Source organism: Epinephelus lanceolatus, chromosome 17 (assembly GCF_041903045.1).
Source record: "Epinephelus lanceolatus isolate andai-2023 chromosome 17, ASM4190304v1, whole genome shotgun sequence".
In the NCBI taxonomy this organism is placed as follows: domain Eukaryota; kingdom Metazoa; phylum Chordata; class Actinopteri; order Perciformes; family Serranidae; genus Epinephelus; species Epinephelus lanceolatus.
The window spans coordinates 2403302-2430050 of NC_135750.1; the positions used below are offsets into that span (position 1 = coordinate 2403302).

The window sequence follows — 26749 nt, forward strand, 5'->3', positions numbered from 1 at the left end:
ACGTGGCCTTTCCTAACGATGACTGTGAACAAGCTCATTAAGGTCTGAGACCCTGGGAGAAGCTGTCTGAGAGCTCAAATGTCTCACCGTGCCCAAACTTTTGCACGGTGCTCTTTTCATTTTTTTTTCCACTCTAAAATTGCACAAAACAAAAATAACACACTGATCCTGCTGGAAAAAAAATGTAAAAGCATGTTTTAACTTTAACGTCACGCCTTTTGGAGATCAGTTCATCTTCTACTCACTTAACTGTTCACAGTAAATGAAATTTGACTGCGCGTGCCCAGACTTTTGCAGCCACTGTACACACACATGCACAAACAGGACAAGCATTAAATGGAAAGATGTCAGGGTGAGGGGGCTGCAGATGGACAGGGGCCCTGAGCAGTTAGGGGTTTGGTGCCTTGCTCAAGGGCACCTTGGAGGCGCAGAGTAATACCCAGGTTTACCAGCTGCAAAATTAAAATGATGCACCTATTTATACATCAATAATTATGATTCAATAATGGGCCACTCTGCATGAGTGATTTACCTTTAAGTGGTGGTAATACTACTGTAGGCTACTTTTACTCAAGTAAAATTATAAATGCAGACCTTGTACTTGTAACAGATTACTTCTACACTCTGGTAATGCTGCCATTACTTCCATAAAACAAGTGAGCACCTTTCCCACCGCTGATTACACCAGGTTTAACTGGGAAAAGTCGTTTTTATGTGAGGACTACAGTACCCGTCATGCCTCTCGCGGTGCGTGATGACGCCACCGAACATCAACAACTCACATGTGGCCTAGGGACGCCGTCGCGGTGCGGTGCTGCTAGCATCAACCGGGTAATGTGGAGCTGACGTCCCTCAGCCGAAACACCACATTTTCAATAAAACACACGGCTGTCCGCGTTTTGTACACAGCTGCACCTGAGCCAACATGCCTCCGAAGAAACCCGCCCAGCCCGCGGGGAGTAAAAAAACTCAGGAGAAGAAAAAGGAAAAGATTATTGAGGTAAAAATAACACGAGTTAGCATGTCGGTGTTTTAGCGTTAGCCGGCCGTGCTAACCGAAGCTAGCATATGTTGCTGACAAGTTGCACCGGCCTCCTGGCAACTGACAGCGTCAACTAATTGTTCCGTAGTTGTTGTGAATAATTCATTAACTATTTAACAAAAGTTAAATCACTATAATTAAATGTTTAAGTGTGTTAGCTAGCTGTCAGTGTGTTAGCTAGCTGTCAGGAGGCTAGCTTCATTTTTGGCTGATGCTTGTGTCCTAACGAGGCGGTCAGGAGGCTAGCAGGGCCGCGCCGCCGCTCTGAGTGTCCACACTTGTCCCAGTAAGCTTCATATATGTCCCTAAAGTCACCAGTTAAATTAGAAGTCTTTATATAACGGCTTTACTGTGTATTTTATAATTAGCTTTGCTGTTTTTGTACATGAAGAGTCACCAGAGTGGTGTGAGCGGCCTGCTACTGTCCGGCCGCGCAGCTCAGATCAGTGACAGGATCAGATCTGAGCTAGAACTGGACAAAGTTGGTCTTTAAACACATAATGTGTGTGTCGTCAGGTGTGAGAGTGATGTTAGTGCAGGTGTGGGTCTCTTAAAGCAGCTGTAACCAGCAAACATTGTGTCGTGTAGCCGTCAGTGTGTCCACACCGGCTTGTCTGCGTTAGCCGCCTTTTGCTATTGTGACACACACAGGCTTCAAATGTACTGCAACGTGTTCCTGAGGTTCCTGCAGAGCTTTGAGGCTGATTATAGGTTATTTAACTTGTATAACGTCATGTTTAATTGTTCCTGATTGTGACAAGAGTTGGTAAACTATCTGTGTAATTACACAACAAGTACTTTGTGTGCTGTCTGTGGTCTGATGCTTATAGTTAACGGGTTATTAAAGTGAGCAAATTCAATTAACAAGTTGTGTTTCCAAAGGCTGAATAAAGCTGAATCATCTGAGCTCATGTTGTCACACTGATGTGTTATACTGTGAATACAGTAACTAAAAACACACTTGTTATTGGTGTTTGATCAGTGCAGACTATTGTGACCGTTAACTACATCATTCAGAGAAATTTGAGGGACTAACTAACACATTAACAAAACAGAGTCATGTCTTGTTTCTGTTTTTAACTAAAGTCGAGTCTTATCACACTGTTCACAAGTTTGGATAATAACAGAGGCGGGAATCACCCGAAGACCCACGATACAATATTATCACAATAGTCGACCAAGTCGGCAAGATTTCACTGGTCGCTTAGTTGCAAAAACAAACAAAACGTGAAACTCTATCAGGAGCTGCACCTTGTCAGAATAGTGTTGTCACGATACCAAAATCTTTGTTTCGGTTACCCATACCAATATGAATTTCGATACTTCTCGGTACTTTTCCTAAGGAAAAGTCCTTTTGGCTACAAACCTTTAGAACAATAAATAGTAGAGGTGTAATGGTACCAAAAAATCGTGGTTCGAAAGTACCTCGGTACGGACGTCAGGGTTTGGTTGCTCAAATGTTTCACCAAGTTGGTGTTGTCTCGTGTTGTCTCCCTTTGCGATTCAGACTTTCTCTTGTCTGTTTTCACGTGCGCCAGCTGCGAATCTTGATACAGGTGTTGTCATACACACCACTTGCGCAATCTGTGCTCCAATAGGAACAAGAAAGGTGTTTGTGTGCATAAATGAGTAAAACAAATTAACTAAATTAATGAATTGAATCAATTTCAAAGTACCGTTATTTTCCAAATGCAGTATAGTACCGTTTGGAATACTCTAGTACTGCGGTACTATTTTAGTCCCGGTACACTGTGCAACACTATGTCAGAATAAATCCAAACCTATATGACTGGAGCATGTGTGACTTTACTTTGAAGGGAGAGACACAGGAAGTGTCCTCGTCAGGTTAATCTCCAGGGCTGGTACCTGTGGTTATTCCACAGGCTAGTTAATAACATGTCGGGCAGGAAATCCAAAGTGTGGGATCATTTTGAGAAGGTGAAGGACGAACCCAAGGTGATATGTAAACTCATCTTCATTGGTCGACTACAAACATGACGTATCATGTGAAACATGGAAGTAGCTACATGCCCATTAGCCCACAGCGTCATTAACAGGCGGCTCGCTCAGTGTGTGACGTGCACTTGGAGATAAAATATAGGCCTATATTAATGAAGGTTCATTAGTACAGTTTGTATTTCTCTGTAATGTAGCACAGTGTTAACAATGTTACTGATACTATTCTTTCTCACACCTTCAACTCAAGTGTTGGGATAAATTATATTGTGATTTATTACCCTTTTGTCCCAACTACAAATTATTTCTCCAGAGGAAAGCTTTACCAGCATCTGTGTTCATCTGACTTAAATCATTGTATTTGTAGCATAATGTACCTAATATTAAGTAGTAATATTGGATAATATAAAGTAATATTAATCATTTAAATAGTAAAAATCAATACTTGACACTGTGTGATGAAACGATATTGCCTCACAAAAATAGCACGATACTATGTCGTATCTATTTTTCCCCGTCTCTGTTATACAACAATATTATTGCATATTTCCCTCGCATGATGCAGCCAGGGACGATAATGACTACTTAACGACCGATTGGTTAATTTAATTAATCAAGTAAAGATCTGATTCTGAAATATACACATGAGTAGCCTCCTGTTATGTTCCAGCTGTCAGTACGATGGTGTATGTTGGAAGCATGTTTCAGTTACAAGCGTTAACAAACAGGGTGCAGTACAGCTACTATATGACAATGCAGCCATTTTGGGGTCTGGAGTGAGAGCATGGTGGCGACTTTGGAAAATGAAGCAGGCAAAGCATCATGATGCAGTTATAATTAATGTGTTTCATGTGTTTAGGCCTCCACATCTGTATTTGTTTCAGAGGCTGTGTGATGCTGTCAGAGTATCCAGTATGTTGCTGTGAGAAACAAAAAGGCATTAGGTGTAAGCAAAGTTGATGTATTTTTAGAAAAGAAGTCAAGATTAACTGATGGTTAATGTTACCAATGATCAGCTAAGGAAAGTGCTTACATATGCAGCCCCACCCTGCGCGTCCAGAATCACAGTGTGTAGGTGAGCTGCTCTGTGCTGCAGGTGAGTTCATCCTCATCTGTCGTGTTTGTGGATTTGAAGTGCAGGAACGTGCTCTCGTTGATGGGAAGCGTTAAATTGATAAATTAGAAACTGATAACTGACTGTGTGTTTTTTCCAGGACAAGACATTTGGCTTGAAGAACAAAAAAGGGGCCAAGCAGCAGAAGTTCATCAAGAACGTCACTCAGCAAGTCAAACATGGACAGCAAAGTGCCAGACAGGTCAGGAGCTGCATTAGATGTCACTGCCTGTCAGGAGTTGTTGATCACCTGGCTGTGTGGCGGTTAAACTGCTCTGTGTGCTCAGCTAATTTCACTTCATCTACCATCTATGTTTGTGTTTGAAGGTGGAGGCAGAAAAGACCAATAAGAAGGGTGATAAGAAGAAGGAGCTGGAAGAACTCAACGAGCTGTTTAAACCAGTAGTCGCTGCCCAGAAAGTCAGCAAAGGTACCGAACACACTGTCTGTGAATGTGACAGAAGATGAATGAATCATAACTCAGCTCATTTTTCATTGTAGCTGCTCATCATGTAAAAACGCCCAAATATTTGCTGGTTGTGTGTTTATTAAAGTTGACCATAATTAATCACGGCTGAATGAATCTTCTCTCTTTCTGCAGGCGTCGACCCAAAGTCCGTGCTGTGTGCGTTCTTTAAGCAGGGCCAGTGCACCAAAGGGGACAAGTGCAAGTTCAGCCATGACTTGTCGATGGAGAGGAAATGTGAGAAGAGGAGCCTCTACGTGGATGAAAGAGACGATGACCTGGAGAAAGGTTAGTTTGTAGTGAATGTATAATTATTAAAAGCTGGATGTCAAAACATTTTCTGCAGCTGAAAACAGAGATTGTTGTCACCGGGCCCTGACAGGCTGCCCCCCTGCTGGATCACCTCAGACCTGCTGAAAGACATCTTGGAGTCTGGTTGGACAGAAGTTTAATTTTTGAGTCAGAAAGCTTGTGTAAACATGTTTACATCATCTTAACAATATTTCAATAGTACGATCCATTTTAACTTTTAAAAACGCAGGCAGTTTTACACGCCTTCATCTCTTCACGCCTGACTCAGGCATTTATTAATCGACTCCGGACTGTTGAGAACTCAGCTGCCAGGAGACCTTAATTTTAGCCTCTTTAGCCTCTTTAGATTTTAAAAAAAATGAGAATGAAGGTTTTGCTCGCTGTTTTTACGTTGCTACACGTAGGCCTGTCATGATAACAAATTTTGCTGGGCGATTAATTGCGTCAGAAATGTTTGCGATAATAATGTGTAATATTGTGCTTTTAAGACCATTTTTATTATTGTTGTAATTTTGCTGTTTTTAGACTATTTTTAAACTTGTATAATGATAATAAAGACATATTGATGCAAGTACACCCTTTTAAAGAGAAATAAACATTTATCTAACAAGAATATTTAGGAATGCAAAAAATAGTCAGTCTCACTCTCAGGTGTGCAGTTAAGTTGGTCGTATTTGCTCTTTTTGTTGAGACGGTTTTAGAACAAACCCGGCATTCCCTGTCTTTGTCTTACGCTCAACTCGTTTTTTTTTTTTTTCTCCGCCTTGTCTCCCCCTCATGAAGATTGCACTCTGTGTGTGTGTGTGTGTGTGTGTAGCTCATAGCCCCGCCTCCCCCACGGAGACGAAGACACTCGATGACAAGAGCTTTCCCTCTGTTCATTACGCTAATGAACCAACTCACCTGGCTGCCAGACGATGCACGGCAGTGAACGCTCTTGTCGTCCAGTCTCTTTGGCGGAGAGAGACGAGGGAAACAAACACGCGTGAATATGGCAATTAATCGCGGCTGGAAAAGTTACTGTCTCCCTTTAAATTTACCGTGCAATTAACCGACTTATCGCATATCGCGACAGGCCAAGCTACGCGTCTCGTGTTTTTGTGGGAAAAGCACTCCACATCATCTCTTTTTCGTCATCTTTTTTCCTATTGTCCGGTTATTATCGGATGATTTTAGAGGCGGGGCTTCTGTGGTGGTCACTACAACAAGTTTACAGTTGGTAAACAATGGAGGAGAAACTGGTGGTAGTGGTTGCTGGATACCCAGAGCTATACGACTTTACAAAGCACAGTTAGCACCATCTGAATAGAAAACAGCAGATAAGTGCAGTACTGTAAACGTCCATGATGGAGGAGAAGCTCCTGGACCAACTGGTGGTACTCCCCATGATCCAGCCTCTTTTTTAGGGTCTCATGTACCCACACAGATCTCTGTTTATCTGCTGACAGCCTCTCACCCTCAACCAGAGCTACAGACAGTACCCTCTGCCTCAACATGGCAGCAGCTACACACTGAGTACTGCGGGGAAAGGAAAAACAGTAGAGTGATTATATGGAAGGGTTAGGGTAGTGAACTGATGAGGTGGTTGCACAAATTAAAAAGCGTAGCAAAGGTTTATTTACTAGTGGCGTTCAATTTTATTTACTTTTTTAAGAACAAAAAGGGACAGTGTGGTGCGCCTCATGTTTTGCAACCTGCAAAACACTTTCTGTGTGATCGAGGCCTCACACCGACTCCCAGTATGTCTTAGATATATTATAAGATTTACTGATGCCTTTAAAGGCTCTCCATGGTCTCTCTCCCAGCTGTATCTCTGACCTCTTAGTGCCGTACACACCAGGATGTACTTTGACGTCCTCAGGCAGCAGAGGTCGTCTGTCTGTTCCTGACAGTGAACATTAAAGGGGACAGAGCGTTTGCTGTCGGGGCCCCGAGGCTCTGAACAGTCAGGTCGACTGAGTCAGTGATCTCATTTAAGTCCCTTCTTAAAACAGACTTTTATCAGAGAGCCTTTCCTGGTCTTACTTGAGTTATAAGTTCATTTAAACTGTCTGTTATTTCCTCAGGTTTCATAAACCAAAGTGTTTTTATCAGTTCTTTTCAAAGTTGTTTTCATGTCATGTCTGTTTTGACTGTTGACATGTGTTTGAAAAGTGCTTTAGAAACACAGATTATGTGTCATGCTGGCCGATGTCATTATTTTTACTTAGTTTGATACAGTCGTCTCCAAATGGCGCAAATAAGGTGAAATGAGGTGATTTGATTAAAAATCACTTATATACTAATAATCATACTGGCTTGTCGCTCTGCTTCTTCTTCAGAGAAACGAGGTGGAAATACTTTTTAAAAAGACGTCCTATAAGCACCAAGAGTCTGAGTGCAAAAGTTGAACACTCTGCTGCCAAGACGATCTATCCCTCATTAAATCTCAGACACACCGAGTGCTCAGTGATAAATCAGGAGCGGTGCTGATGAAGGTTCGGGTCTATTATTTGTACGATGCTTCATTATTTGTTGTGTTGTGTTCAGACACCATGGAGAACTGGGATGAGAAGAAGCTGGAGGAGGTGGTCAACAAAAAACACGGAGAGGCGGAGAAGAAGAAAGCCAAAACACAAATCGTAAGTCCGCTCTGATGATGAGTAATGATGAATGAATGAAGACAGGGTCAGATATGAGGAGGTAGATGGTGATGCATGGAGGGAATAGTCCATTTGCTTTTGCCATTTGAGGAAGAGAAGTCCGAGGCAGAAATGACCTACAAGAGTCAGATGGACGAGGTTTGATCAGTAGTGAAGGTGTTGGATTCAATCAGTCATCACATAAATCTATGAGTCATGTTAGTCGTGATTTAAAGCCGAACTGTCCCTTTGGCATCAGCTAAGCCTCTTTTTGAGTCAGACACAAAAACAATCGGAGCAGTTTAAAGAGCAAAGTTAATCTGTGATCTCATGGCTGCTTGTCCCCCAACACTTGACAGTCACTCAGACTTAAATCCAGTCAGCTGAACACAGTAATAATACGATGCTGTCTGTGTACCTCGACCCCTCTGAGTAACATTATCCACTGCATTGTCTTGTCTGCAGGTGTGCAAGTACTTCCTGGAGGCCATAGAGAATAATAAGTACGGCTGGTTCTGGTCGTGTCCAGCGGGGGGCGACACCTGCATGTACCGGCACGCCCTGCCGCCCGGCTTTGTACTGAAAAAAGACAAGAAGAAGGAGGACAAAGAGGAGGAGATTTCGCTGGAGGAGCTGATAGAGAACGAGGTAAGGATGGACGGAGGGGTGTGAAGTCTGGACTCTGAGGTTTATGGTTAATAGAGTCAGAAAAAACAAACAAGTCTGTTGAATAACAGCTCTGAATTGATACAGAAATGTATTCACCAAAATCAGTAGTAAACTAGAAAGAGCTGGGTGTAGAATAATCATGTTAGTAGCATTTCATTGAGACTCGTCTCCAAAGTCAGAACTGTAGGTTACAGTGAGCTCAGTCAGTGCAGCACTCAGCAGTAAAGATTACATGTTAGGCTACAAAAAAAGAATTAACCACTTTGTTTTTTCTTGAACTGATGAGGCAAGAAGCCGAGGAGTGAGCCAACTCCTCCTCCTCTCTGTTGATAGCTGCACATGTGCCGTACGAATTGGGCACATATTGGATATTCTGAGCATTGTAATCGTCTGGGAAACAGGAGTTTAAGCCCAGTTTCCACCAAACCCTTCCAGTCCAGCACCTCTGGAACCAGCAGTAAGCCTTCAGACATGGTACCTAGACCCTCGGTCTGTTCAGACAGTCCTCTTAAATGTGGGCGGGGTTGTTGTCACTCACTGCTCCGTCCAGCACTCGCTGTATTTCCTCATCAGCGGTGACACAGATGGAAGTCTGCACCTGGTTTATCGTCCACAGAACGAGGCTGCACGCCCACATTTTCACAACAAAATAGAACAGGCTGCAGTGAGAGTCTCTCTCCATGGGATATTTAAAAATAGCAGCTTTGTGCATTCAGTCCTTCTCAGGCAAGCTCAGGGGTTTAGTGTTGCTGTAGCCCACAGGAACAACACTCTGCCGCATGATGACATCATCTGGCAACTTTATGACTTCTGAAGTTAGTGCGAGCTACTTTAACTGGAATTTAAATCAGATATGGTCGTTAGCTCACTGTTCATTAGTACTTGTAATTATGTTAGTAAACATTTATTTCTATTGCACCTTTAAAAACAATTACAAAGTGCTTCAAATATTCACATTAAAATATACAACAATAAAATACAGCAAACATTTTAAAAGTTATTAAATGCCTGTCGACACAGATCAAATGGAAACACAAGAACAATCAGTGGTCGGTCAAATTTACAGAAGCAAATCTGAGACGGAAAAATTGGATATTAGAAATTTTGTCTGTAGAAAATGGCACCCAAAAGTTTTGGACCTCCAACCTGGCTGCTACACGGTGATGTGACGTCTGTAAAATCTCCATCTGACTGATATTTTCTCTCCACATCCTGACGTCTGTCTGCCTGTCTCCCTGCAGCGCTCAGCTCTGGGTCCCAACGTGACTCGGATCACTCTGGAGACTTTCCTGGCGTGGAAGAGGAGGAAAAGGCAGGAGAAGGTTGGAACATGTTCAATCACATTTTTATCAACATCAGCTTTTTATGGAGCAAAAACAGAAATGTTTGATCGTAAAGCCTCTCACATTTCCCTCTGTGTGCGGCTGATTAACAGATTGACAAAGCGAAGGAGGAGATGGAGAAGAAGAAGGCCGACTTTAAGGCTGGAAAATCGCTAGTGGTAAGTCCGACTGGTGTGTGTGGTCGTTACGTTAACTGTGTGTGTCTGTTTGTAGAGGTCCGTGACTCTGAGTTTACATTCTGTCTGGTTTTATCACAATACAGCAGACGTTTCCACGGTTACACAGGATTTAATTAAATCACATGTATCTGTAGGTGAGCGGGCGTGAGGTGTTCGAGTTCCGCCCAGAGCTGGTCGACGACGACGATGCTGAAGCCTCCGACACACGATATGCCAGCGACGAGGATGGTGATGAGGAGGAGGAGGAGGTAATGTAGCGGCGTGCAGTCACAGATGATGTCTGCCTACAGTCGGTGGTTATTTAGTTTGGCTTTGTATGACTTCATATTGATTTGTGCTCTCTGGAAGCGAGGTGTCCCAGCACAATAACATTTGTTTGGTGTCTGATATAGTTTGCATCGTTGGTCCAAAACACTTGCAGTCTAACGGTTATTTTGGTCATGCTGTGAGGTCGCTGTCGTCAGGAACTTCTCTGCAGCGCCTGGAAAACCTCTCAATATTTAAACATGAGGCCATTAGGTATTAAAATATTTTGAACACTGTGAAGAGGCAGCAAGTGTTCCTGTCGTCGTGATGAAACGGTTCAATTTATGCAAAACTCAGAACAGAATTTCCCTTTCAGAGAAATGTCCACATGCTCAGTGAGTGCAAGAGAGAATCCGTCTACACACAGTGTTTCCTGTCTTTAGTGACATTTAGAATCTGGGAGAATAGATAATGTATGTGTTTCTGCTTTAATGTCCTCTAAGTGTTTAGAATTAAAAGTTAAGAGCATCAACAGCCGACTGCAGGAAGTGAAGTCAGAGACAAACAGGGACTTCGGTCACACCTCACAGAGACGAGACACAGCCACATTTTCAGTTCACTGTTTTGCCTCAGTTACAGGTGATGCAGGTGGTGTGGTGCAGTCGTCAGACTTTAAAGCTCCGTTTGCACTAAAACATTCAGTATCGTACCTTTAGGACCAAAACTAACCCTAATGGTGGTGCACAGACCAGAGGGAGGCAACCTGCGGCTCTTTAGCGCCTCTCCAGTGGCTTTTACAAAAGATTATATGGATGTGAAAAACACTTACTTTAATTTTAATGTTTTATTACTGTGGCCTGAAGTGATTCTTACATTTTCCAGCTGTAAAAATGTGTAACCTGATAACTGGTCCTGTCTCCTAAATTTTGGTGAACCTAATTAGCAGTGGACTCCCCCTCGCTAAGCTAGTTATTGATTCCAAATCCCCCCCAAAAAAGTCTCAGAAGAAACCAGAGAACTACAGTAAGTAGTGAGCAGACAGATTTCTTTGCTTTCACCACCAACGCTGAAACATATAAGTACCAAAGAATCATAAATACCCGTTATTATTAAACTGTTCACAATGGAAACGGAAAACCGAAGAGCGCTCGTCTGTATTAAACTGTCTGATTCCTGCTGCCTGTCTTTACACAGCAAATAATGAGCCTGTTAATTGTCTGCACCTGCTGTACAGTCCTGCTGCTCAGTCAGACGCCGGCTGTAAATTAATGCAGAACACATTTAATGCAACAAGAAAACATTTCTGCTTCATTCCTTTAATTCATCTTAATTAAACGTAATCTGAAAAGTCACATTTTTGCCCCTTAATTCATTTATTATTTTGCTCTCTGGTACAAAGACGAGCGTTTTAAATCTATTTTAGTGGAAATCTGCTTTTGTATTAATCAGCATCTGGCAGGACAGTTAGCACAGAATGCTGCGTTTAAGGCAAAATGACTCGTCACTGTAAATCACCAACACTTTCAGTGCTTAAATTAAGTAGATAATAAATGGTATGATCAGAACACGACCTCTCACACTCCTGTCTAAACCTTACTTATTTCAGACTAACTCTACAGAAGTCCAGGACATAGACCTATCCCGTTTTGTTCCACAAGAGGTCGACAACACAGGCATCACCGTAGCTTCCGTGGACCGTTTCACCTCGAGGAACAAGACTCAGCCGACGCCAAACGACAACGGTAAGAAGATGAGAGATTTGTGCCTTGTTGCCATGACAACACAGGTCGTCTTTTTGTGTAAATCATAAGGTGACCTTTAACACAAATAATAAAGATCGGTCTGTTTCTACAGAGGAGCAGATGAACGGAGCTTGCGGTGGCGCCGAGGCCAACGGGCTTTCGGGGGCGGAGGGAGGCGGGGAGGACGGAGGAGGGGATGATGAAGAGGAGGAGGAGGTGCCAGTGGATGAGAACCTGTTCACGGGAGAAGATCTGGAGGAGCTCGACGAGGAACTCAACACACTGGCGCTGGAAGACTGAGAGAGGGAGCGCGTGAGACACGAGGGAGCGCGTGATGGAAGTCAGGACGGACTAAGTGACAAAGGGATCGACGGATGGATGCATGGAGCTACACAACAAAGAGACCAGATGTTTGAATGATTTTAAATTTCAGAGACTCCAGTAATAAAGCCTGATTATATCATGACATCACTGCCTGTCTCTGCCGCCCTCTGTTTTCTGTACCGCCCCTCTCACATCCTGCCGCGTCCTCGGCCTCTCTGTCCATCCGGTGTCCAAGTTCCCGCCACAGGGCCAACTCCACATGACCGCCGCTTGTCAGAGTTTCATTAAAAGAGAATTTGGCTGCACTTCTTGTTGCTGGCTTATGCTGAAACTGATAAAATTAGGCTTCCTGATCAGTTGAATCTTAAATTTAGTGATTTGCAGAGTGAGACTTTGTAAGGGCCTAAAATGAAAGCACTCTTGAGATTATATTGTGGGATAAATCAAATAACATGTTGAATGTTTGAAGGTTGAGTTATACGACGTAGGAAATGAACAGGAGTGATTCTGTTATAAGAAACTGAATCTGTTCAGAGCTTCACTGCCTCTCATACTCAACAGCTCTAGTCTGAGGTCCAGCTGATTGTTTTCTCTCGACAAATACATTTCATGTAGCTGAAGTCAAAGCCCTGTTCAACTGTCAGCGGAAATTCATGCAACTTTTTGAACGACAAAATCCAGAACTTCTAAAATGTCGGCCCTGAAACCAAATGATCCACTCGCCAGCCCAGAATTGTAAATAATGTTCTCATGAGCTGCCTCCTGAAGAAATAAAACATAACTGTTCATCCAGTGTGAGTCTCTTATTGGACGAAGCAGAGTCCACATCTTATGGCTTCAGCTTTCACAACACCAGACTGCTGTTGTACAAACGTGCTGCATTTTTTAAATTTAAGATTTCCCCACTCTGTCACGGCAAAACAACAGGGGCCCTCAGTGTGTTTGGGGGCCCCTGTTGTCCCAAAGTTTGCATCAAGTACAGCGTGCACAGCACACTATAGATACATGTACTGGACTACTTCCTGGCCCCAGGTCGTCTGTGCCAGCTGCTTTGCGTTAGTTTGATCAAACAGTGTTAAGGTTTGTGCACAAGATGAACAAATAAACAGAAAATAATTCATGTTTTAGAACATAAATTTGACATACTTTAGAAGTCAGAACCAAGAGTCTTGCTCCAACACAAGTTTAACATGTTCACAAGAAGCCGCTAACACACGATGAGCTGAGGCCTTTGGGGCCCCTGAAGGGTCTGTGGCCATGTGGCAGTTTGACACTTGGTAATCCGGTCTTGGTGCCAGTTAGGTCACAGTCAGGTAAAATTTGGGCACATTTCCAATTCTTAACACTTTAATCAGGGGTGCACGATATTGGGTTTTTTGTCGAAATCTAACATGCTGAAATGTAACAACTCATTTGTTTGATAAACAACATCAAACGATAAATCCACTTTCTCCCACCTGTTTCAGTGATCATCAAGTCTCAACTGTCGTGAAATCAACATATCATACATACATACGCTTTTCATGACAGCCCACCAGCAGATGGAGACATGAAATACAGTACTTCTCAGTGTATGTAATATTCATTCATTGTGCACAGTAAGAAAAGGCGTGTTGGCTGATTCTGACAGTTCATTTTAAAGCTGATATCAGCAGATATTACTGTGCAAATGTTACTGTGCAAATGCTTTCAGGATGTATGATTGTGATGTTCCTCTTAACAAAATAATGTAGCTGCTGGTGTGTGACAAGTGTAACTAAGGATTTATTTATTATATCAGTGGTTCTCAACCGTCCTCTGGTCACAGACCCCTAAAGTGATGAACATCGATACATCACAGACCTCCATCTGTTAAGATTTTGGTTATTACATATGATGCCAGAATACTGTAGTTATTAGCAACAGCTGAGGAGATGAAATCTGTGATCAGAATATTATCACATTGGGCTCACTTACCCATGGTAAATTACATGATGAAAAAATAAACTATTCCCATTTATGGAGACCCACTGGAACTCCCCCTCGAGGCCCCTTTGGTGATCCCTGGACCCCTGGTTGAGAACCACAGTAGTGTCATTAAAGTGGCCCATGTTTATATGCAGTACCACTTTGACAACAGTCTCACATTCATATGTACCACAGGTTTGTTCAGCAGCTGCTGACAATATACAGAACTACACTGCATTACAATCCAGGACCGTCTTTTCTATAGATATGTACATCTAGATATAGATCTATCTATATATCCACACACACACACACACGGACAATATTTAAATGTATATGGGATGCAGGATATCGGCATGTCACAAAATCAGCTCACATGCTGATATATTGGTGCATCACTGGTATCAGCCAATATTAGCTTTGAAATGAACTATATTACAAACACTGAAAAGTAATCTATATATTTCATGTCTCCATCTGCTGGAGGGCCGTTATGATGAGAGTATGCATGTATGATATGTTGATTCCACGACAGAGGAGACCTGATAAAATTAGTTTGGGAAAAATGTGGATATATCAATATCAGCCAAATATTTATTATTTATTGGCATATTGGATATCCAATATTTTGCATCGCTAATATGACACTGCTCAAAAATATTAAGGGAACACTTGAGCAGCTGTCTGTGGACACCACATGTAAAACCATTCCCTTTTTGGGGCTTGTCTTGCTTTTGCCTCTCCATTGCACCTGTTGTCACTTTGATTTGATCCAAAGCAGCTGAAACTGATTCACAATCACTTGATTGATCTCTGAAGTTTAACTGACTTCCTGTTACACTGTGACCATTGAGTGTTCCTGTAGCTTTTGAGCTGTGTATATTCACACACACATGTACGTACATACATTTTCATCCAGTCATTCAGGGCCGGGTTGCGGAGGCAGCAGGCTGAGCAATATACTCCAGATGTCCCTCTCCCCAGCTCCTCCTGGAGGACCCCGAGGTGTTCCCAGACCAGATGAGATATGTAATCCCTCCAGTGTGTTCTGGGTCTGCCCCGGGGCCTCCTACCAGTGGGACGTGCCCAGAACACCTCTAACAGGAGGCGCCCAGGAGGATCCTATGCGTGTGTAATCTGACGCAGACTCCTCACGATTATTTTTCCTCTTGCATACACACCCAACTTTCTCCCATTGATTTCCATATCTGGATACTTGTTTATTTCCAAACTATTCTGAAGAATCAAATGGAAGAAATCCAACAAGAGATCAAAGTAAAACAGGAAATAACAACAGAAAAACATATAAAGAATTATTAAAACATAAATATCATCAACAGTTATCAGTCCAGTTTTTCACCAGGCAGCTGCAGAAGAAGAGACGAGACGAGGCTGGAATGTTCAAATGAGTTTTATTTATAGTGAGACAAAGGAAATCAAGTTTACAGTTGGTGTGATAAACACTTTTAAATGAGGATGGACAGAGCGCACTATAAAAGAAAAGGACCCAAACTGTCTAGATCCAGGTTACACATCCTGCTCTTCATCCTCCTGCACACACGTTAGAAAAGAAGAACACTCAGCTTCTAACAGCTCAGCTACAAACTACAGTCTAACTCATGAGACTTTCAACTTAACTCAGGTGTTTCTCTGGTTATCTGAGGACAGATGCTGCTGCTGACAGGAACCACAGCAGGGTCAAGGTTCAGATGATGAGCTAATAAAAAGCATAAAAGCAGGACGCTGACCAGACTACACACACGCTGCACGTTGTTGCTGCTCAGACTCTGTATGTGATTAAGACTCCAGTTTAGTAGTGGATGCTACTGTTGACTTGTTGAGTCACAGCAAGGTCACAGACCAGAGGTAAGGTCAGACAGGTGTCAAAGGTCGTGTCAGAGGTCAGGAGGAGGTCTCGATGTCGGTCGGTCGGTCAGGTCAGGTGTCATTGTGTCATGACAACAGTCGCCTAGGGAACAAGAAGCTGCAGTGTTATTCACAGGAAGAGAAACAAGTGTCATCAGAAACCAGTGGACAGCAGTGATTTCCTCACAAACACTAACAACAGTTTCACAGGAATGTACAGGTGTGTGTGTGTGTGTGTGTGTGTGTGTGTGTATGGAGGGCTGCAGGTGGATGAAGAAGCTCTCACACAAGCCCCTTTTACCCTGTCTGCTCAAGGTGGGATTATCGCACCGTTACGCCGCCTCGCCGCTCTGTATAAAGGTACAGTCGCAGGATGTCTGAGCTCTGAGCTGGGAGTGGAGGTAGAAACAGCACTGAAACAAGGTCTGTGTAAACGGGACCGCTGGCAGGATGGGATCATGGGCAGCACGGGTGTGACATTTTGACGATGTGTTGTGTGTGTGTGACCCACCGCGGGAGATTTAAAAAGCAGCTGTTAGCAGTTAGTAGCTAACTCAAAGAAGATAAGAAGCTGAAACTGATTTGGAAAATGATGATGTCCGAGCGATCGTGATCATCTGAGCAGAGGATGAGATCAGCTGCCGTACGACAGTGACTGTAAATGATTGTTATTAGGGATGGGTCACGATTTTCGATTTTTCGAACAGTCGTTTTATTTTTGAAAAATCGTTTTTTTAATTCAACTATTACTATTCGGCGTCTTATTTCCCCCCTTTATTTGACATGCAATTCAGCTCCTAACTGCACGAGGGCAGTATAGGATTGCTACAGCAGTGTGAGATGGGCTACCAGCTAGTTTGATGCTCTTCTACAAACAGGAGAATCATGCAGAGACTACTACTCCGCGAGGAATGTCCGCAGTCATTCGGGCTTTCATAGTCGAGCGCACTTCCGCGTTGTAGTTTCCTGTAAAAATGTCCGTGAAAAATGCCCGCGATGTGAAAAATACATGCCGACCAGTCACTGGTGTGTGGAGCTTTGCGCGCACAGGGCTTGCAGACGTCCGCTTTGAGTCCGCGCGGACCTCCGTGGAGTCCGTTCCGCGTACGTTCCACCTGAGTATGTTCGGGCATTTAATGATGAATGGATCTCTGTGTTCGTTGTCGAATAGTTGCCACGATTTTCCAATAGTGTTTTTGCTTGTGCTGCCCATTCCTAATTGTTATTGACTTTTTTAAAAAAAGATTGTGTGTCAGCTTTTTGCCTTTATCAGACAGGACTGTCCACGCGTGAAAGGAGGACGACGTGCAGTGAAGGGCTGCAGGCTGAATTGAACCGGCGGGTGCTACAGCAAAGACATTGTCTCTGTATATGGGACACTTGCTCTACCCGCTTAGCTAGCAGGCGCCGTTATTGTCACTGTTGTCGTTTATAAAATGCTGCCGACACTTATTTTACGTGTCGCACTAGAGGGTGACGCTGTTGTGTCACATGTCACGCCCGTGGAAGTGGAACAGACGGGACTTCAGCCGCTCTACGGTGTGATCGGTGTGTAAAAGGGGCTTCAGAGTGAGTTCTACATTTCATCTAATAATTCACACTTTGGCTGCTTCCTTTTTGTTAAGCACTTCTTTACAAGGTGGTCAGTTAGCACATTTGCCTGAAGCATGTGACAGTGCAACACACACCGGTGTGTGAGTGTGTGTGTGTGTGTGTGTGTGTGTGTGTGTGTGTGTGTGTGGGGGGGGTCACGGTCCAGTGCACGCAGCCGCAAGAGGAATACACGGAAAGTAAGTTAATGCACATGAGGTGTTTGAAAAAAGTTGATCTCAGTTCCCAGTGGTGGTGAAATGTTACCTTCATCCTCAGCGTGTTGCACTGATCAGTCTGTTTAAGATTTTAAAAACAGAAATCTATCCTTGTGCATGAACTGAACCGTGACCTTCTTGTACCGTAACACCCCCACTACACACACTGCTGGTCCCTGCAGAGATTAACTCGTCACTTACCGGTCATTTCTGTCACATGGTCCTAGTAGGTACGAGGACGCTTATGGGATTCCTCTCTGGGAGGATCAGCCAGCATCACCTTCATCTTTACTCCGTTGACAACCCGACCGTGGAGCGCCGCCATGGCCTCATCAGCACACTGAGACAGAAGCGAACATGTGACTTCTCCTTGTTCATCTGTAAAAGCCTTCAGTTCATTTCCTCAGTTTATCCTGCAGCAGTTCGGTCTCACCTGTTTGTCTGCGTACTTCATGTATCCAACCTTCCTCCCAGGAACCAAATGGACCTCGATAAGGGAACCAAAGCGACTGCAGAGAGACAGACAGGAACGTTTGGTCAGGCTGATTGTTTGGAGCAACATTACAGTGTTATTAGAGAGCATTTAGCTCAACGCTCTCATCCAGAGTCATTTGCAGTGAGCTTAGAGTCGTGAGCAATTAAACCTTTCACCTGCTGGCTAATGGACCATTACTCTCACCATACTCACACTGTTGCACATTGTATTGTTATAATGAAGTAAGATAATGAGTCAACCAATGAGACATTTACCAGAAAACGTCCTCCAGCACATCTGGGGGCAGCGGGGAGGGGCTGAAGACAACAAACAAGCGCTCCTTGGCCTTGCTGTCGGGTGGGGCCAGCTTCTTCATAGAGGGTAGGTTGACGTCTGTCTGAATCCGGGCCATTGGGGAGACAGAAGGGAAACTCTGGAGGATAGCAACAAACACACCCAGGATCACTGATTCAGTTTAATGTGTAAATAACTCTTTTTTGCAGATGAAGAATAAACTTTGCATGTCAAGGCTTTTTTAAAATCCTACAGTACTGGTTCATTAAATGTGTCGTTTTGGAGACGTGAACGATGAAGACTGAAGGGTTTCAGCTGATTACATTCTGTAATCCCTCCCACTGGACGCCACTAAATCTCCTTAAATCTTACACACTGCTCCTTAAATGTAAGTCAAGGTAAGTAACAGAGTCATCTGATGTAAATCATTTAATATACTTACAGGAGGTTTCATTGCTTGGCTGCTGGAGGGGCCGTTCCACGCTGCAGACATCATCTGGGTTGCTACAAACTGCATGGCCATGCGACCTACAGGACTACACACAGGAACAAGCACACAGGCTGTCTCTAGCTGATCTTCACTGGTTCATGCAAATTAAACTGATGTCATGTATTTTAATCCTCCGGCGTGGAGGCATAAAAATGATCCCACTTAAAACAACACCAGTGTAAGTGTACGCTATGTTGAGAGTATTTTCACTGCTCTACCTTTATGTCACACACTGATTTCCAAAATGAAAAGGAAGCCATTACATCATTGTCTTTAAAGCCAGACTCCGTTAAGCAGAACAGTGATTCAACATCACTAGAGGAGCTGCTGGTCTGTCGCTGCCTTGATCTGTTCTCTCGTTTGTGTTGTTGTTTGACTTTGGAGTTTTAAAGGTTAGTTCAGATTCACCAAAGTCACACAATAACACAAACTAACTAACTGAGTGAAGCAGCAGTAACCAGCAGCTCTGTGTTCAGTGAGCTAAAATGACTTTGTGGATGGAGCCTGATGGCTTTGACGAGAGCAGAGATGGGAACTGAGGCTGTTATAGGCTCTCTTGTTGAGTACAGGTAAAGCTGTGGAAATACTCTCAATACAGTGCACACTTAAATTGATACTGATTTTTTTTTTATGTGGATCATCTTTTAAGTGGCTAAAATTAATGTTGGTTCTTGACCCCCACCCAAAGCAGTACATTGTTTAGCTTCTCCAAACTGAGGGTGTGCCGATCGACTTCATTTAACACACTGACTGTGGATAAGTTACCCCATACAACTGCACCACCTCAAAAAAATCTGACTTATCCTTTTAACATTAGACAGTGTGCAGACAAAGAACACTCTAACACTATGTGTCTCCAAGATGATCTTTATGGTCATTTCAAATCTTTTCTGCACACTTGCAGATAACAACTCAACTCGTGGCACTAAAACCAATCTAAAGTGTACAGAGTGGGAAATCTTTCATTGTTAACACACTGCTCAACGTGGTGACTTTCCTGTACATCTAAACTGTGCTGACAACTTTTATTTCATCAGACGACATTCTTACTTGTTTACTACATAAAGACGGTTTGCTCCTGGAAAACAACTGTCCGGTCACTGTGGCCCACAGGGGGATAACAGTCACATTCAGCCATTAATATTTGACAACTAATATAATGTGTGAGACAATATGCGGTGAAGGTTACTGCTGATCATCAGTGGCATTTTAATCCCAATTTTCTTAATTACTATATTAACTTTAAAGGGCATTTCAGCTCCATGTCTCCATTAACTTCTGACTTGTCTGCAGACACACAGTAAGTGCTTGCTGTGGTGTGTGTGTGTACCTGCTGCGGTCCTCTCCATCATCAACAAAATTTACGACCAGTCTGTTTCCAGGTGGATATTCGAAGCCATTCAGCTTTTCCTTGGCGTAAACCGCTGATCCCAGGTTACTGTATCGAATCAGAGCGTGACCTGAGGCCAAACGGACCAGAGTTAAGTTTAGAGTCATCGACATGAACTGTTGGAAACACATTAACATGCGCACAATACGAGGATGATAACCAATTAAATTTTTTTCTTCTGAGTTGGGCGTGTATCAAAATCAAGACAATGTCTTCAGGAAATCAGGAAATGTATTTACAGTTGTGACATGGTGGCGATAGATCAAAGAACACTCAGTTGATCGCGGTCAACTAGTGGAATAAATGACAACTGATTTTTGAATCGTCGATGAAGTCAATTCCAGTTTTTCAAATATGTGGATTTCCTTCTTTTATTCATTTTATAGAAAACTCAAATACAATTTGGTTTTTGTCTGTTGGTCATATTCATGTGACAGTCACAAATCTAGTAACTGAGACGCATGTATAGAATGTTTGATCAAAAAATTCCACGTTCAGTATTATGGTGTCCAGATTTCATGTTTCATCACTCACCTTTGCTCATTCCGTATGCGTCTCTCTGCAGCTCGCAGTATTCCATACCAGGAATGATGTCGAACAGAGCAAACACCTGCTCCTGGGTGAGTGCGGCCCTTGTTGAAATCATCAGGCACCTTGTCATGTCACTGGAGCGATAGTCCATGACCGGGTAGTTGCCAGGGTCAGCTGCAGAGGTCAGAGAGACACCAGGGTCAATAACAGGACAGAGACGACTGCAGTGAGGGATTCCCAAAAGTATTAACATCAGAGACCTTCAGGAAGAGACAGGGGCCGTACACATGCTGCGTCTTTAACCACCTGGGAAGAGTGAGCCAACCAGCAACCATAACCAGCACCATATCATAGCCTACTTAACAGAAATCCTACATGCAGAGCTGATCTACTTCAAGTGCTGTTTTGTAAGTGTGTATCAGGCCAGAAATATCATCAGAGGGACAGATGTGACGCTCTGACAGCTCTGCACTAACATGATCAGCTTCTTCTTCACATTTATCAGACTGATATTTACAGATGAAGGAAAGATGTCTGCCGGCTGGTTGCTCCTCGTCACATGACACACAGTGTGTGCTGCTGCGTTCCAAAACTGGGACTCTGTTAATCTCAGGGCGCAGCCATTATATTCTGCCTGCTCTGGTGCTTGAGCTGGGCTGCTGCACATCTACATTGAAAACAATGAATCTGAGGGCGGCATGTGTACGCCCCTCCACTTAGTAGTCATTAGTTAATCCATTACATTCACAGTGGCACATGAGGCCACAACGAGCTCCCTAAATAACCAACTTGAGCCTGAACTCGTCAGCTGCTTCCATTTGTATTTTGTCTTTTATTTTGCGTGTCTTATGACTAAAGCCCCGTTTCCAACAAACTTGGCACAGTACCTTCAGAACCAAAATTAAAGCCAGAATTAACAGAGGAGAAAGCCTGAGTTAGGACATACCCATAGGGAAGGCATACTGGTTCATGGAGTCACCACCACTGCTTGAGTAATCACCTCTGGGTGGTCCCACAGGGTACTCTTCTGGTGCTGTATTTTTGGTGCGAGGTTCAGCCAGGATGGCTCTGTAAGCTAAAAAAAAACATCATAATCATCATCATCATCATCATCATCACTGCCACAGCTCTGAGAGACACAAACATCCACAGTGCAAACTGTGTGAACACTAAGAAGTGAGTATGACTGGAAACACACACCACATATTAACTCATTCATTCATTTATAAGCACATAGAAATGTTAATTTAAGTCATAGTAATTTTCCCTGCGGATTCTTCCAACACTAATAATGAACCAGTAAAACAATTTGACACCATCTTACTTTTGTCACAGTTCTCAATAGCAACGGCTGCCTGGGAGGGTTTGTAGTATCTCACATAGCCCAGTCCTTTACTCTCCCCTGTGGTCTTATTCTTGATGATCACACAATACTCAATGTCACCATACTCCTGAAAGAGAGAGAGAGAGAGAGAGAGAGAGAGAGAGAGAGAGAGAGATGAACAGGTTTGTTTTCATCCTGCTGAACTGGTTATACATACACATGATCTATAAACAAGGTGGCAAGAGGTGATGATTAAAGCCAATATTTTAGGGTATAAACACATTTCAGAGAGCCATAAATCTAAATTTAGACTGTTTTAAATAAAATACAAAGACATGAAGTCCATCAGTTTTAGTTAAAGCTCCAGTGTGTAGGATTTAGGGAGATATATGTTGGCAGAAATGGAATAAAATATAATAAATATGTTTTCTTTAGTGTCTAATCACCTGAAAATAAGAATGTTTGTTGCCTTAGAATGAGCTCTTTATATCTACACAGGGAGCAGGTCCTCGTCTGCTGGAGCCAGTATGTTGCACAGTAGCCCAAAATAGACAAACCAGACACTGGCTCCAGATAGGGCCTTTTGTTTCGGCCCCTGATACAGGGCCTCTGAAAAACACTGATTTATTCAGTGTTTTTAATCATTTTAATCACCTGGTCTGTTTGTGTTGGAGAAGAAGAGACCTCTCTGGATAAACCAGCTCCTGATATAATCCTGCTGAACACTGAGGGAAGTTTCAGCTGGCTGTAGTCTGCAGTCTTCTCTGACAGGTTCCACTAAATAGCCCTAAATCCTACACACTGGACCTCTGAGCTCAGTAATACGAATCCAATTTGCAAATCACCATCTTGTCTCTCTGATGTTAAAGACCTTGTATGACAGTTTATGTTACATGTAGGTGAAGAGGTGGGAGTTACTTTGAATGTGTTTTTGAGGTCCTCCTCTGAGAAGCTTTTGGGGATCATGACGAAGATCCTGGTCAGCTCCTCATCCTCAACATCTCTGTGTCTTGTTGAAGACCGTGACTGGGCGATGAACACCTACACAACCAACCAGAGAGGGACAGGAAATACAAGACATTTACAAGGTTACAACAGCAGCCATTTTAAAGGAAGTGAATAAAAACTGGTCCATGCTACTCAAAGATTTATACGATGGCGTCCTTCCTTCGTGTATTTATAATGACTGTTTCTTTAGTAGGAAGTAGTTTGCCAGGAAACTCGAGTCTTTGGATTGTCTCTGAATAACTGAGATGAGCCAGGCCTGCACAGATTCAATCACCGGCAATCACCACACAATGCCTGTCCGTTAGACTTGTGTCTGACTCCGGGACGGAAATTAACTTGTGGCTGGTGGATTCCAAAATCTAACAGCAACTCAAGATTACCATAGTTTTTTGGCTGGTAAAAGAAGCAAATCTAGCATTCACCAGCATTTTACCAGCACCTGACTGGTGGTTGGTGCTACTTTCTAACCCTGGTCAGTCTTCATCCCGACTCACTCTTACATCACGCAAAAGTGGACAACAATACTCTCACAAGATCGAGGCGGTCACAGGGTTAGAGCCAAAGGCTGCAGTTGCTCTGCACCATCTGCAAGAACCAGAGCATGATGGGAAACGTCTGGCACTCGCCTGATCTCACAGCTGATTGGTTTAGATGTTGACTCAACAATGAGACGTTTTTGATAAACTTTTCTTTTTTGTTGGACTTAGATGTTATTCGTCTGATTTTGAAGGTTTATGCTGTTAACAGAAAACGTGTTACTGATGGTGACATTTGGTCGTCAGAGACTAAATACATTCATTGTAAACTATACATAGTCTATTATCTATTAAAACTGGACTGTTTTCATTCTTGGGGGATTTAGCAACACAAAGACTGGTGGTCAGTGAGATGTGAGGGTTCTTACAATAACATCTGTACAGGTGTGAAGCCCTGAAGTCCTGTTATTTTGTTAAATGTTATCAGTTGTCTTGTGCACGGTCACAAATATAAAGTGGTTGTGGAGCTCAGGAGGAAGAGCTGCTGCAATACAGTGGATAATGGGGATCCTAATTAACTCTTACCCTCCTCTGTGTTCTGTAAGCCTGATGTTTTCACTGTATTACTGTAACTGAGGGCACAGGTCTGCTCTGCAGCAGCAGATTGATATGATGCTGGTGTTCAGGAGATCTCATGTAAAATGGCGGTTGAACCATGAACATAAATAACAGATAGCCTGTGAAGCATTTAAGAGGTCACTGTGTCATGAATTGAACAATTGGAAGCTGCGAACAAACTATATTTAAACATATATTTAATACATTAGCATCAGCTCTAACAGGATGTGAGTGTTTCTGTGACTTCCTGTACGGACTGAGGGCTGCTGCAAACTGACCGCCCTCACCTCACCACAGCTGTTTGTCACCGCCTCCTGCTGCATAAACAATCCGCATCTCATCTGTATTGAGGCGGTGGCAGGAGCACCAAAGACGAACATTTAACTGGAAACCTCTCAATATAATAAATTATTTACTGGTCACCACTGGGACTGAGTCAAAAAAAAAGTGGATGTTGTTAACAAACGCCAACGGTCGTTTTAAATGTTAGCATGCTAAGAAGCTAAGCTAACGTTCTAACCAGTTGGCTCTAATCCACATCTAAACGTTAGTGGGGTGGTACCAGAGGCGCCACAGACGTAGCGCAGACTGAAACCCTCTACAGACAATAAATACTTCATTGAACACTAATATGAGTGAGTGAGGAAAAAGTTGATTTTGTAATTAACTCAGATTTCGCTCTCCGCGCTAACAAACGCTAACGGCCGTTTTCGACGTTAGCATGCTAACAAGCTAAGCTAACGTTCCACACAGTTCGCTCGATTAACGGACAGTTGTATTGACTCTGTCGGTTAGTCCGGCTGCTCGGGGCTCTGACCGTTAACCGTTAACCGTTAACGCTACCTTGATGGGTTTGGTCCCCTCCGCCAGCACTTTGCCGTGCATCTCCTCCATGGCCAGGCAGGCCTGAGACGACTTGGAGAACTTGACATAGCAGATTCCTTTGGACTCCTTGGTCTGCTTGTCTTTGACCACCCAGACCCCCTGGATGTCCCCGAACACGGAGAAGCTCTCCCGCAGCTCCTCCTCGGTGATGGACCGGCTGGTGACCACGAACAGGCGGCTGTTGGGAGGGTCGTCGAGGTTCTCGGTTTGTTTAGCAGGGTACTCCTCCATCTTTGCTTCCGTCGAGACTGCCGCACAGCCGTTGGTGCTCCTCGGAACTTCCTGTTTCTCCCGGAAGCAGTCAAACTCCAGAGATTATTATTATTTTTAATACAATAAAACAAAAAACATAGAGAAACATAACTTACATCTTCTCGTAAGGACTATACATTTTCGTACAATGAAAAGCTGTGAAATTGAAAAAGAGTCACAAAGAAAAAATACAAATAAAAACAAAAACAAAACTGGGGTTTTTATAAGGTGCAAGTACAACAAAAACAGTAACACGTCATTTTATAGATCACCAGGCATACAATTAAAGTAACAAAGACCCTAGAGAGGAGCAAAGTCTAAGGCATAAATCAAATAAGCAAGAAACGAGACATATCTCCACAGATCTTTCTGGCTATTTTGCTGGAGTACAATTTTTTAAGAGACAGGAAAAATAATTTGAAATCATTTATAAACCAGTCAAAGGAGGGTTTGCTATTTCTCCATTTACTACAATGAATATGATATTTACCCATTAGAATGATCATATTTATCATATCAGAGATATTAGATTTCAAATTATCTATGTAAAGGAATATATGAGAAATATCAAAATCTGGAATGACACTTATTTTAAGTAATAACCAGTTTCTTATTTCTAACTCCAGAGATGCAGCTGTTCAATAAAATGGAGGATTAAAATTTATTTTTGTGACGGCCTTTGATATTATCAAACTTCATGTATCATTATATTATATTACATTATATTATATTATATTACATTACATTACATCATATTGTATGCACATAACTTTTCACAACTCTTCTACTTTATGGAATAAGAGATATATATGGGCCTGCTTTACTAGAACAAATCTTTATTCCATAAAGATTGAAATAAATGATCTGTAGCTGATGAACAATGGAAAATATTCCCTGGGAGACAAAACAAAAACACATCTTAAACAGTTTGATAAAAAAATCAACTAATAAACTAAGAACTGTATCTATAACTTTACCTGCACCCTCCAAAAGGAAAGAAACATATTTCAAAACCATATATATATAACTATATATGATACGTTTTCATTTTGTGAAAATGATAATGAAACCACAGATCATATATTTTTCTCATATAGTGTAATAAACACATTTTGGCTTGATAATCCGACATGGATAAACAAAATATCTCATCATTGTCAGCTTCTATCTCTAGAGATAATATTACATTTGGTATGATCCTAAAAAACAAAAATGATGAACTCTGTTGAAATGTAATTATATGTCTGGCAAAATGTTTCATACCTAAGAACATCCTGAAATCTTCCCCCAACTTATTTTGTTTTTTAATGAATCTAAACACATAAAATCTTTAAAACTGATAAGAGGAATAAAAGCAGATAAATTTATATT

At 42.6% G+C, this 26749-nt stretch overlaps 2 protein-coding genes across 2 annotated transcripts; one reads left to right on the forward strand and one right to left on the reverse strand.

The window, feature by feature from the left end:
* Window positions 1-788: 788 nt before the first annotated feature.
* On the forward strand, window positions 789-12802 carry zc3h15 (zinc finger CCCH-type containing 15). The gene is made up of 11 exons (XM_033613016.2): window positions 789-1000; window positions 4213-4314; window positions 4440-4542; window positions 4714-4866; window positions 7420-7511; window positions 7977-8159; window positions 9422-9502; window positions 9616-9681; window positions 9837-9950; window positions 11555-11690; window positions 11803-12802. Exons 1-11 carry the CDS (start codon window positions 926-928, stop codon window positions 11988-11990), a joined length of 1293 nt encoding a protein of 430 aa, XP_033468907.1. The 5' UTR covers window positions 789-925; the 3' UTR covers window positions 11991-12802.
* A 2552-nt stretch (window positions 12803-15354) lies between these two features.
* rbm45 (RNA binding motif protein 45) lies at window positions 15355-25393 on the reverse strand. The gene is made up of 11 exons (XM_033613014.2): window positions 25085-25393; window positions 23058-23180; window positions 22140-22266; window positions 21762-21890; window positions 20819-20989; window positions 20225-20354; window positions 18847-18940; window positions 18386-18543; window positions 18069-18144; window positions 17837-17975; window positions 15355-15930 (listed from the first exon to the last, which is right to left on the reverse strand). Exons 1-10 carry the CDS (start codon window positions 25355-25357, stop codon window positions 17859-17861), a joined length of 1398 nt encoding a protein of 465 aa, XP_033468905.1. The 5' UTR covers window positions 25358-25393; the 3' UTR covers window positions 15355-15930; window positions 17837-17858.
* Between the last annotated feature and the right edge of the window lie 1356 nt (window positions 25394-26749).

Coding starts and splice junctions, on each gene's coding strand:
- zc3h15 (XM_033613016.2), top strand. CDS start 926: ATGCCTCCGAAGAAACCCGCCCAGCCCGCGGGGAGTAAAAAAACTCAG. Junction 4,315..4,439: donor GACAGCAAAGTGCCAGACAG/GTCAGGAGCTGC, acceptor TTGTGTTTGAAG/GTGGAGGCAGAAAAGACCAA. Junction 4,543..4,713: donor TGCCCAGAAAGTCAGCAAAG/GTACCGAACACA, acceptor CTCTTTCTGCAG/GCGTCGACCCAAAGTCCGTG.
- rbm45 (XM_033613014.2), bottom strand. CDS start 25,357: ATGGAGGAGTACCCTGCTAAACAAACCGAGAACCTCGACGACCCTCCC. Junction 23,181..25,084: donor AGGGGACCAAACCCATCAAG/GTAGCGTTAACG, acceptor TTGGTTGTGTAG/GTGTTCATCGCCCAGTCACG. Junction 18,544..18,846: donor GCCAAGCAATGAAACCTCCT/GTAAGTATATTA, acceptor GCTATCCTCCAG/AGTTTCCCTTCTGTCTCCCC.